Here is a 12416-nt window from a genome sequence, read left to right as displayed (position 1 = left end):
TATTGAACTCTATATGTGAAGTAAAATAAGTTGCAAAAAGTATAACAGAGTTTTTCAACTGCCGCTTCACTGAGATTTTGGATCAGGTAATGCTTCCGTGGGGTCCAGGGGTTTGTCCTGCACACTGCAGGATATTTCACAGCCTCCCTGACCTTCACCAGTGGGCCAGCACACCCTCCTGCTTGGTTTTGGTAACTGATACAGTCCCCACATGTTCCCACATGTCCCCTGGGGGGCAGGCTTGCTTTGGTCAAGTATATTGTGTATTTGACATATAACACAGTATTCTATATATAGTTTGACTACAACTATATAAAAACCAATATTGAAAAGAATAAAAGTTGGGAGAAACAATGAGGAAGTATTGCTTGCTATAATTATTTGAGGTAGGGCAGGGATATGGGACAAGCATCAAGATTAAATTTCCTAAAAATGCTGAGATAGAAATAGTATAGGAAGAACAGAAGGAACCTTTTAGTCCCATGAGATGGAAATCTGTGAAGTGGATACCATGTGGGCTGTGCTGACCTAGGCAGGCAGCGGGCTCTGGGGAAGATGTATTGGGCAAGGATTTGGGGCTCCTGCCTCATCTGTCTCTGATTATGTGATCTTGAGAGGATCACCACCCCTCTGAGTTTCAGATTGTCTTTTTCTGGCATTTAGTGAAACCTGAACTTGTCTTAATAGTCCAGACTTTCTACTTTTTCCATAATTATCCAGCCTCTATACTCGCTGTCTCCTAACACCAATATACTGGGTGCTCACTTTATGCCCAGGAAAGCACCAAGTGTTTTAAAAGATACAATTAGTGGAAAATGTAATCTTTGCTCTGGATGCATTTATAATTTGAAGAGTGAGAAAACAAGCCTTAGGGAAACAATTTAACATTTTACATCTTACACTGCCTGTTTCACAGGTGTTCGTCTTGTTGGCCCAATTATATGCTTGAAAAAAAAACAGCCACCCCAGGATGGCAGTACACATGCCCAAGGCTGAGAACCTCAGAGGAGGCTTCACGTTCTAGGGGTAACAGTCTTCACTACAGTGGTCCCTTCAGTTAGTAAACAAGTAAGCAAACAATAGCAAGCTCAGGAGAGGGGGGACTCCAGAATCTTTATAACATATTGCCCGAAATGCCCAATTACTAACAAAGAAATATGAGACACATAAAGAAATAGGAAAGTGTGACCCATACCCAGGAAAAAGAGCTGGCAGCAGAAATAGTCTGTGAGAGGGACCAGATGTTAGATTTAACACAGACTTCAAAGTAGCCATTATTAACATGTTCCAAGAACTGAAGGAAATTATGATAAAAGAGGTAAAGGAAGGTGTGATGTCAACATCACAACAAATAGAAACTATCAATAAAGAGCTAGAAATTATAAATGAAATGGAAATTCTTGGGATGAAAAGTACAATCATTGAAATGTATCATTTATTAAAGGGGCTCAACACTATCTCTGAACTGAGAGAAGAAGAAACAGCAAGCTTGATGATAATTCAATAAAGAGTATGCAATCTGCAGAAGAGAGAGGAAAGGGAATGAACAAAGGTGAACAGAGCCTCAGATTACAAAAGGTTGAAGAGTAACTTGGAAGTTACTCCTAGTTCCCTGTTAGGAGAGGCCAGCAGATGCCGCCCTGGTCAAGTGATCTAAGTGAACATCAGCAGGAGCAGGATCGACTGAAGTCGTGCCCCAGCCGATAGCAGCAATGAGAAGGACACAGCAATACTTCCATGGTATTTCCTCCCTAGATACCCCACCTGACTCACATCATGAGGAAACACATGAAACCAGATGATGAACATCCTGTGCACTAACTTGCCTGTAATCTTTAAGGATACCAAGGTCATGGAAGTCGAGAGAAGAACTGTTCCTCACTGAAGGAGAGTAAAGGGCCTTGACAAGTAAATGCAGTGTGTGCTGCTGAACTAGATCCTTTGGCTGGAATCACTGACAAAACTTGAATGAGTTCTGGGAGTTAGATAGTGATAATTGCCACTGCCAGTTTCCTGATTTTAACATTTATATTTTGGCAATTGAACATAAGTAAATCCTTATAATTCTACCAGGTTCTCAGTAATTTTTTTTATTTTCCTATAAAAATAAAATTACTGTAAATGCCCTATCATTAATTTCTCACTATTGTTACTTTGATAAGTTTTAACAGTAAAACTTTATATTTATGAGAATTTTAGGTATTTCTTGTGAATTGAATTGGTGCTATTTTTTTCTTTTTTTTCATCTTATATTCCCTCATTTTGCATTTTAATCCAGAGGCAAGTCTAGTATTGTTGGTGAGGCCCATGAGCTCCTCATCTACTCCTGTACTCTGTTTTCATAGGCCATAGGGTTTGGGCTCCCTCCATTCCTGTATACGCTCCTGTAATTTTTGTGATTCTCTGAAAATCTGAATTTGTAATCTTAAGATTTTTGTTTTCTTTCCTTTGGGAGTTAGTTGTGATGAGATACCAAAAATGCTTCCATGTCAGTGTATTTAGATAAATTGGTGGATTGGTTTTGGGAACCCTGAAGAAGAACTCTGAAGTCAAAGACTAAAAAAGGAGAAAAGAGAATTACATAAAAATAAACATTTGGAGTAACTGTAGCCTTTACTCTTTTGGGGTATTTCCCTTTACTTTCCTGAACACAATACTTTTGTGACAAGTATTTCAGAAGAAATTGCAAGCAGTATAATTAACAGTGATGTCTTCATTCTTAATTTTCTAAAGCTTTGTTTTAAAACTATGGCTCTTTAAATCACTGATGTATAGTGTTAAAAAATAAACATGATACTCTTAAACTCATCTCCTGCTTCTTAATGAAGTGTTACTGTTTTAGCCACTCACTTCTTGTAAAAGAAATATACCTAGGGAATGAAAATAAAAATTTTAAGTGAGAAAGAGAGAAGTATATAAATAAGAGAAGGGAAAAGAAAAATTGTGGAGAGGTTGTACTACTAGTGGAATCCTAGCTTTGTGTTTTGAAGAGTACTATTTATATATTTGTGTTAAGTTCCTGACAAGTTGTATGTAAATTTGTTGCTTTCTTAAAACAGAGAAATATACATTTTCAAAGACCCTTCTGCTGTTTGTAAAAGCAAACAAAAACAAAAATCAGTCATTTTTAAGTCTGTTTGTCATGTTTTCTAGATGTCTAAGGTCTAATTTGGGTTAGCACACAATTTTTGCAAAGGGCCAGATAGTAAATATTTTAGTCATCTGGACCATATGGTAAACTACTCATCTCTGCTGTAATAGGAAAGAAAGGAGGCATACACAGTAACACAAATGAATAAATCTTCACTATGTTCCTATGAAACATTATTTGATTTCTTCTTTCAACCACTTAAACATGTGTAAACTATTTTTAGTATGTGAACTGTACAAAAACAGGCCGTGGGCATAGGTCCATGGGCTGCATAGTTGACCTCAGTCTAAGTGCTTGCTGGCAGACTAGGACTTTATGAAAAGCCATTTCCTCCAATTAAAGAATTAGAGAATCAATAAGTTTTCTAACATACTTTTTGGTTATTCAGTTAATGTTCTCTTACATACTTTAGAGAGCTGGGTGGGGAAAGATTAAATGGGTTGAAGATTAGGAAACTAGGTAATGTTTGATGGAGAGGTTGTTGGGCATGCCTGAATTTACAGCATCTCTGTAACCTGCATGGAGACTTGTGGCAAAGGCACTGAGTTTGCCTAACACATGGCAAGCACTTAGTAAGTACATAAATGTAGAAATAGCAGCATAGCTACTTACTGTAGTTCTCTATTTAGTACTAAATATTTTCAGCAACTAACCAGTTGCCTGTGATTCTAAATTAAAGTTTTAAATCCTAGTTCCAGTTGTCCTAACTTTCCACTAGCAATCTAAGTGCAAAATGTCTTAGTTGTGCTAGGCCATGCTCTTGAGCAGTGTGTCAAGGTATTACTACCTAGTACTTTATAGAAAAAATCCTGGATCTGGTAACCACTGTTCTAACTCCCATTTTCAAAAGTTCCTGATTGTAAAACTTTTTTATATGATTGTCAAGTTCTGACACTATAGTCTCCCAGTAAGCAATTACTTTAGAGAAACACTAGACATATAGAAAAGTATTTTAACTCCATATTTTAATCTTGTGAAAAATGATTTAAAAACATGAACAGAGTCCAGAGTTTTCATTTTAAATAAAAACAATATAGTGAGATAAACCATTTTTTAAAAAACAGATGTTACTGGCTTAGGCCATTACCTGGGAAATAACTAGGAATTGCTCTGAAGAATATATTAAAGAATAGGAACTTATGCTTTAATTTGTAATTTCATATAGACTTCACCATGATGTATAATGAAATAAACCTTTGTTTATTTTTATTTGTTTGTTGTCCTGGTTGGTGTTTGAATTTGTGAGATAGGAATGTTGAAAAATATCTGTAAGATTTTAAGTTGGTTTTTAAATTTCTTCCTTATTAGGTTGACTACCAGTTGTACCATAATTAAAGTTGTTTTTTTGACTGACATTTTGTAGAATAACCAGGTTCTAGATTAGAATTATATAGGATAAATTACATAGAAACTCAAAACAGTTTTCATTTATTTGTGGCTTTATTGTTTACAGTCTTTGGGCATCATCTTTTCCATGTAAACAAATTTGTTAACGATATTTTATTGATATTTCAAAGCACTAATCTGAAAGCTGCATTTCATGAGTTGAAATAATAATCATTAGCCCTGATTTTTTTTTCCCTTTCCAGTTTGGTAGAGGTTTTTTCTTTCCTTTTAGTAGTTTTTCCTGTGCCAAGGCCTCTTCAAGTATCACAGATCAGCATGATGAGAGATTAACATATTTTTCCTAATCTTTAATGTAGCTGGTTTTTGTGTTTTCTGATTACAGATCTTGCTTGCATGTACAAGTTATTTAGTCGTGTGCCAAATGGTTTGAAGACCATGTGTGTGTGTGTGAGTTCCTGCTTGAGGGAACAAGGTAAAGCCCTTGTTTCTGAGGAAGGAAACAGAAAGAACCCCATTGATTATATTCAGGTCAGTAAATATAGAAAATTCTCTATAAGTTTATGACAAAGTGGTTTTGACAAGTGCTAAAAGGTCACTTTTATTAAGCTATATATTATGTATTTTTTACTTTGTCCCAAGGGTAAATTAATATGTGTAAATTATCCTAAATATTTTAGAATTTTGCAAAGTAGGCCTATTTATATCGGGTAGCAGGACTCAGCTGCTCTTTTCACTTACTCAAATATTTGATGAAGCCCTTATATGCCTTAGTGTTCATACACCTCCTGTGTAGGAAGAAAAACTGTTTGTTACTGTTAGTTTCAAAATGGTTTTGCTTTCAATTAGTATTATGAATAAATTATGCTGCAGTTTTCCATTTTTTAAGTATAAATAAGAAGCTTTTTTTGAATATTTTTAAAGCTCTTGTTGGATTCACCCATTAGTTGAGACAATGAAATGAAAATAAGTTGAAAACAAAACAGAATCTATGAGTTTAACACTGAATACACACATGTATCAGCAAAATGATAATAATCATACATGATCACCAGTATATTGTTAATAGAAATATTATTAATAATATATACTAAATTTCTTTTGTTTTTTGAAAGGGCTTATTGGATCTGAAGAGTAGGTTTGATTGCTTCCTCCAGGAATCATTTAATAATGACCGGCTCTTTAAACAAACTATTGCAGGTGACTTGGAATATTTTCTCAACTGCAACTCCAGGTCCCCTGAGTTTATCATTATTTATTGATGATAAGCTAAAAAAGGGAGTAAAAGGGGTAAGTATAAATGTGTGTGAAAACACATTAAATTTTATTTGTAAATACAAAAACTGTATTTTGTAAGTCTGAAATTAAGCATTCATTATTCTTTGCTGTACTGTGTACTTCGCTTACATGTGTACTGTGATTTTTGAAAAGAATTGTTTAAGTATTTGATGCGGTAAGAAGAACTTTGCCATTTCTCTTAATGTGTAATTGACATAAAAACAAAGAACTACATAGCCATAGTTACTGACCAGTCTATAGACAGCAAGAGTCAGATATGCTATAGAGATGTAACTAGCAAACAGCTATCTGCAGCATAGAATGTTGTTTGCTGTCATCTGGTCTGGGGTCTGTGTATCAAACAATACCTGGATGCAGAAAATTTGAAGGCATAAACCAGAATGGCTATCAAAAAATAGTTTGAAAGCATATGTTGAAGCTCATTTTTAAGTCTTTATTATATATACTGGGACCTTGGAAGCTCACCACAGCATAGAAAATCATATTAAGCATATTGTGATCACACATAAAATTTATTATTTTTTTAAATTCATTTTGGAACTTATGAAGCAAAAAGGAAAAACAAATGTCTGCAGGTCCTCAGGCAGGCAGCTGCAACAAAGAAACAGGAAGAAGATGACCATGGACACAGAATAGAAAAGACACATCTGTTTGGTCTTCCATAATTTTTAATACAAGCTTTATACCAACTGCACCACTATCATCTTGTCTTTCCTTAAAAGATAAGGGCAACAGGCAAGGGGTCTTTTGACTCTTTTAATTAATAAGAAATTATTACCCTTCTTTGGGAAAATTTAGGTTGGATTGAGTTTAAATGAAAATAAGCAATCCTTTTGGTTGTGTAATTTTCTAAAGTTGTTGCAAGATTTTTGTGCTTAAAATTTCATTGCATCTGTTTAAGTCACCCTTTAATCCTGCTGCGTGTCACTGCATGCCTCCATCTCAGCGGAGCCCTGGGGCCGGGAGCTCCACTCTGCCCCCGGATGAGGGCTGTGCTGGGCGGGGATGTGGGAGCTGTGCTCGTGCTGTCTGAAGCAGGGGGCCCTCTCTCAGGCCGGTTCCCTCCTCCTTAGAGTTCTCAACCCGATGATTTGTTACCAAACAGTACTGGTTTTAAATATAGATGAACTATGGTGCTATTTTGGTAGAACTACAATGTTTTAATTGTTAAATCTTCTTTTCATTGATTTTTCAGCAAACAGAACAAGAAGTAGAAACAGTATTGGATAAGGCAATGGTCCTTTTAAGGTTGATGCAAGAAAAAGATATATTTGAATGTTATTATGAGCAACACTTGGCAAGGAGACTTCTCACAAATAAAAGTATTTCTGATGACTCTGAAAAAAATATGATATCTAAGTGAAAGATAAGGGGTACATAAGATGGAATGGAGTCTGTCCAACCAACTGATGTTTACCACATGATTAAACACTAGTAGCATATGATTAGAAAATACTTAATTTAGTTAAAATCTTTTTTAATTAGCAAAGGTAGATTTTTTTTTTTGAGCAGGCTATACTTTTGTGCAGGTTCTGGGACATTCAGAGTTGGCTGGAATTTCTCTTGGTATGACAGGGCACGTTCATGGAAATGGGGAGTATCACCGTATAGTTCTGTTTCACAAAGTGTGGTCCACAGACTACCTGTACCCATTACCGCCTGAGATGCTTGTTAAAAACAGAGTTCTGGGCCCTACCATCAGGAAGGCATATCAGAATCTGAAAGAGTCTGGGAATCTACATTATAAAATAGAATCCTTGGGTTATTCATAGAGCAACTCTTGGAAAGATTTAGAAAAGATGGCAGTAGCTTGGAATAGTTTATTTCTTTGTACATTTTCTCATCCAAAAATCCCTCATTTATTTATGTTTGTGTTTTTCCTTCATAGACTGAATGTGGATGTCAGTTAACATCAGAACTGGAAGGAATGTTTAGGGATATGAGCATCTCAAGCATAACTATGGATGAATTCAGGCAACATCTACAGACAACTGGGGTAAGATTCTCCACTTATTTCTACTTTTAAATGAAATTCATTCATTTAAAGTCTTTTTGTTTTTAATTAAAGCATCGTTGATAACAATATTACATTGGTTTAAAGTATATGACACTGTTATTCATCAGCTCATGTAGTCTTCTGCAGTGGGCATTTTCATCCATTATGAGAATTGAATTGCTGCGGTTGGTTCCTTAAATGTCATGAGAGACAACATATGTATTGTCCGAGTGCTTTAAAAATCATTTTCCCCCAGATAAGCTCTTCTTCTAACTATCAATGTTAAAATACTTATTTCTTACTCTTCTAAAACTGTTTATCCTCCCTACATGAAGGAACGCACTGAACATTTAATGAACAGTGATTCTGCTGCTGTAACCATTCTAGATCACGGAAAGAATCATGGGCCGAGACAGGCGTCCTGAGTTTTAGTGCTCTTGCTTTCACTCGCCCTCAGCACCCAGCGCTGTGCTGTAGGAGACTTGTTTCCCCGCTATCCTGTGCCTCAGTCTCCTCATTCACATCTGTAAGATCAGCCTAAATGGGCCTGATGTCTGACGAACTGAATATTAAACACTGACACCAGTGCATTTTAAATGTGATTTTGTATTGTGACTCCCAAAAGGCAGTAAGCTAGAATCTATACAGCTTTGGAGTCCAGCGGGGGTTTTTGTGAGGATTCAGTGAAGTTCAGAATTTTGTTTCTTTCTTACTGTTTTTCAACTTCACCTTTAACCTTAAGTTTTAGAGAACTCCAGCTTTTCTTTGACATTTTCTCTCTCAAATAGTATATACTGCTTTGTAATTAAGACATGTCACACCCATGAAAGAAATTTGGAGATCTTTCTGCTGATATTTAAATATGAGATCACTTCTACTGGTTCCATAGTCTCTTCACAAGTAAAATAAATGAAAATACCTAATTCTATAGAAATGGGCATTTATATATATTAAGGCATTACTGGGACTTCTGGTCCCTCTCTATTTTAAATAGTTGTATAATTTGCCTCATATTTGTAGTGTAGATGAGCTGAGAGCAGAAAAGATAAAAGTCTACAGTAAATAGAAATTCGGTTGGGGAGAAACTGAATAATGTGATGATCCTAGATACTTTTGTCTTTTTTAGATTGTTTAGGGATTTGTAACTTTAATACATTGATACATATTTTCATGTGATTCAGTTTTTTTTTCTGTTCATTCTTATTCTTCGACTAACTTTACATATATTGAGAGCTACAGCGAGACAACTAGTTGGAATAAATACTCTGTTGAAACTACCTGTAAGGGAAGGTTCAACACCCTTACTGTTTTAGGTATTGTTGAAAATTACCTGGCCTGTGATCTTGAAGGCCCTTTGACAAGAAAATTAGGTTCTTTGCTCTTGACTACTTTGTTGGGGTTGTCTCATTTAAAAAGAGGGAGAGAATGATTATTCAACATAATGATTTCATCAGATCTGTTTGCCTTTCAGTTGTTTAAAGTTTGTGAGTTTTCCAGACTTAAATCTTGATTGTTCAGACATACCTCTCACTCTGGTAGAGTATTTGTTTAGTAATTTGTTAACTACAGTAAGGAGAGTACTTATCAAGATGCTCCATTTTTTCTGCTAATTTGATTGCAGCTTCTACTTAACTATAAAGCCACTATTTACAAGGAATTATTAGCTTTCTCATAATTGTTTATGCTAAGGACCTTAAGCTCTAAATTTCCTATACCTCAATCTGCATTAGACAAATTTGATGAAAAGTGACAGATTAATCAAAACAGATCTTGAGCTTTCTGAAATCTTCGAGCCCTTTTAAAATATCACCAATCCTGCAGCTGATGATTCTTTGTAACTTTCTTAAAGGTTCTCGGTCTGCTGAAATATACCAAGACACTGGCTCTTCACTTTCTTTTAGAAGTCATAAAATAAGTACTTTCTTGAAATTCTTATAATAATTGTGGTATATTTTACTTAGCTAAATCTTAAGCTGAAATAAATTTAAGTATTTGTCCATTTTTACCTCTGTTTTTATCTTTAAAACAGGGACATGTAAGGAAAACCATCTTACAATCATATTTCTGTTTATATCACAAATCACATCAGATCCTAACAAACTTTTCTGGTACCTCTGTCTGTGTATTTGCCCCTGTCATGTGCTATCTGAATATAGGCTAAGTGGCCTCAAATATTGCTAAGATAGTTAGAAAGAGACAATACAAACTTTTAGTAAAAGTTCTTTAAGGTTTTTTTTCCCTTCTATTTAACAAGTAATTCATCAAATGTTTTCTGTGCAAAGCATTGTTGTAGAAGTGGGTATTTATAGCAGAACAAAATAGACACAAATCCTGCTATGATGGAGCTTACATTCTGATCTGGGAGACAGATAATGAACCAGATAAATAAACATAGCACCTTAGCTGCTGATAGGAGCTGCAGAGGAAATCTGCAGCAGGGAAACGTGGTTAGGGAAGGCCTCCTTTAGAAAAAATGACATTTTGAGCAAAGACTTGAATATTAAGGAATTGTGTGGATATATGGGAGAAAGATAAAAAGACTTCATTGTCTAGGATATATTGAATCAAGTTGTGACCCCCCACTCCCAGTCCCCAATTTCAACAAAAACAGTTATCCGACCTACTCTTTTCATCCTCTGAGAATCTCTGCTATGATCATCTCTCCTATGCATCATCTAAGATTTCTAGTTGCAGTTTTTCTAAAGTGGAGTAAACAATTAGTAGATATGTGGGGAGAAATCTGACTGTGGAAAACTTCTTTATATTATAGATTTAATTTCTCTCTTTTAAGAATCCGTTATCACCAAATCATGAAGGTTAGATAAAAATGGCGTAATGGTTTAGAACAAGCTGTGAATATCAATAATAAAGATAATACTTCACCCTTAAAAATTCCTATTGATACACTTTATTGTTTTCTTTAAAATTAAATTTGTTCAAAGAATAAATAATTGTGACAGTATTTCTTATGTATATTTTCTAGAGGTAGTCATACATTATACAAATATTTAGATCGCCTACTATGTAGGACTGGATATACAGTGTCCCGTGGAGAGGTTGTTAAAATGTGAACTACATGTAAAAAACAAGTTTTGTCAATGTAGTTGAAATGTGAATGGTATACTAGAAATATGTTGTTTGTATGTTAAGATGGTTTAAAAGATTTAAAAGCTGAGATAAAAGATACTACCATAGAAATTTCTTTAAAATGATGGTGATATATGGTCCCTTGATATTTTATCTGTAAATCAGCTTACAAGCCATAATGTTACACTTCTCAGTGACACCAGTAAGACTTTGTTCACATGCATAGAGTTATCCTTTGATTAGTTTTTTATAAAGCCAACAACATAAGCAATAATTATAAATATTTCCCAAGATAGTTAAAATTTGGAATACACTGGGATAGGTCTAACCTTTAAGAAGAGTTATGTGCTAGATATTGGACATGGAGCTAACTACTTTGATAACTCTAACACAGTGTCAATGTGGAATGGGTAACAAATCCTAGTTAATTGGGGGGCATATGTCTTTCTCTTCTGCACAGGTATCTTTAGGTGGTGTTGACCTCACAATCCGGGTGCTAATGACAGGATACTGGCCCACTCCATCAGCCACACCAAAGTGCAACATCCCACCAGCCCCAAGACATGCTTTTGAGATATTCAGAAGGTAAACAGAAATACAACTTTGCTTTTCTGAGTGCAAATAATTGTCCAAAATTGAAATAAATTTGAGCATTGGTAGTGTCCCTGATTGAGGCTATACTCCATTTTTAACCTCATGTTCTAAAGGAGAAGTTATTATCCCTATGCTTTTCAACTTGTAAGAAAGAGCTGTATACATTCTTTTCAGAGGAATGTTTATTAATGTCTTTTCTTCAGCATTCAGTGCATGGTTAGGAGTATATTTTGTGTTGTTGATGTCTAACAGTGGCTTAGGGTGAATTGATTATGAAGAAAGGTAGTCTTCAGAACAGCAGTGACTGAGCAGAGGCCAGGGGCAAGTGTACCAGTAGAAATTTTTTAGTATGCCTCGTTTGTCATTTAATACCTACTGGAATCACTTAAGTCTTTTTCCCTCTATCTCCGTCTCCCTTCCCCCTCCTTTTATTGTTTCCTTTTCTGTAAGTTACTGGAGCTGAGCTTGATTCCTGAGATTTCCTTGAGCTTTCAAAGTCTCCCTTCCAGACACATTTGTTAAAGTTGTTATCCTGTGGTTATAGTTTCCCACATATAAATTGCATGATTCTCTGAAACCTGATTTGATTTGCTGAAGGTTTTACTTAGCCAAACGCAGGGGCCGACAGCTCACGCTCCAGCATCATATGGGTTCTGCAGACCTCAATGCCACCTTTTATGGATGAGGTAAGAAGGTAAAAATTGATAGTTTGACCATATTTATATTAAGTAACTTAAAAGCAGTCTGTAGAATTGATTTGTGGATTTTTTGGACATGCATAAATTATTAAAAATAATTTTTAGTAATTATTAAATAGGGTATATTTTTCTGTTTCAAATATTAAATGAGGGGAACATAGCTCTTTGATTTACTTCTATTCCTTCAGTTATTAACTTAATTTGACAGTATAAAGACTACACCAGTAATCTTCCTTAAGGGAAAAAT

General features: G+C 35.2%; 1 protein-coding gene across 1 annotated transcript; it reads left to right on the top strand.

The window, feature by feature from the left end:
• Nucleotides 1–4794: 4794 nt before the first annotated feature.
• On the top strand, nt 4795–12156 carry LOC140845720 (cullin-3-like). Its single transcript, XM_073220552.1, has 5 exons — nt 4795–5026; nt 5696–5785; nt 7683–7790; nt 11338–11462; nt 12069–12156. Exons 1-5 carry the CDS (start codon nt 4892–4894, stop codon nt 12154–12156), a joined length of 546 nt encoding a protein of 181 aa, XP_073076653.1. The 5' UTR covers nt 4795–4891.
• Nucleotides 12157–12416: the final 260 nt, after the last annotated feature.

Source organism: Manis javanica, chromosome 2 (genome assembly GCF_040802235.1).
Source record: "Manis javanica isolate MJ-LG chromosome 2, MJ_LKY, whole genome shotgun sequence".
In the NCBI taxonomy this organism is placed as follows: domain Eukaryota; kingdom Metazoa; phylum Chordata; class Mammalia; order Pholidota; family Manidae; genus Manis; species Manis javanica.
Note: the sequence above shows the minus strand (reverse complement) of the source record. Positions and strands in the feature narration are given on the sequence as shown.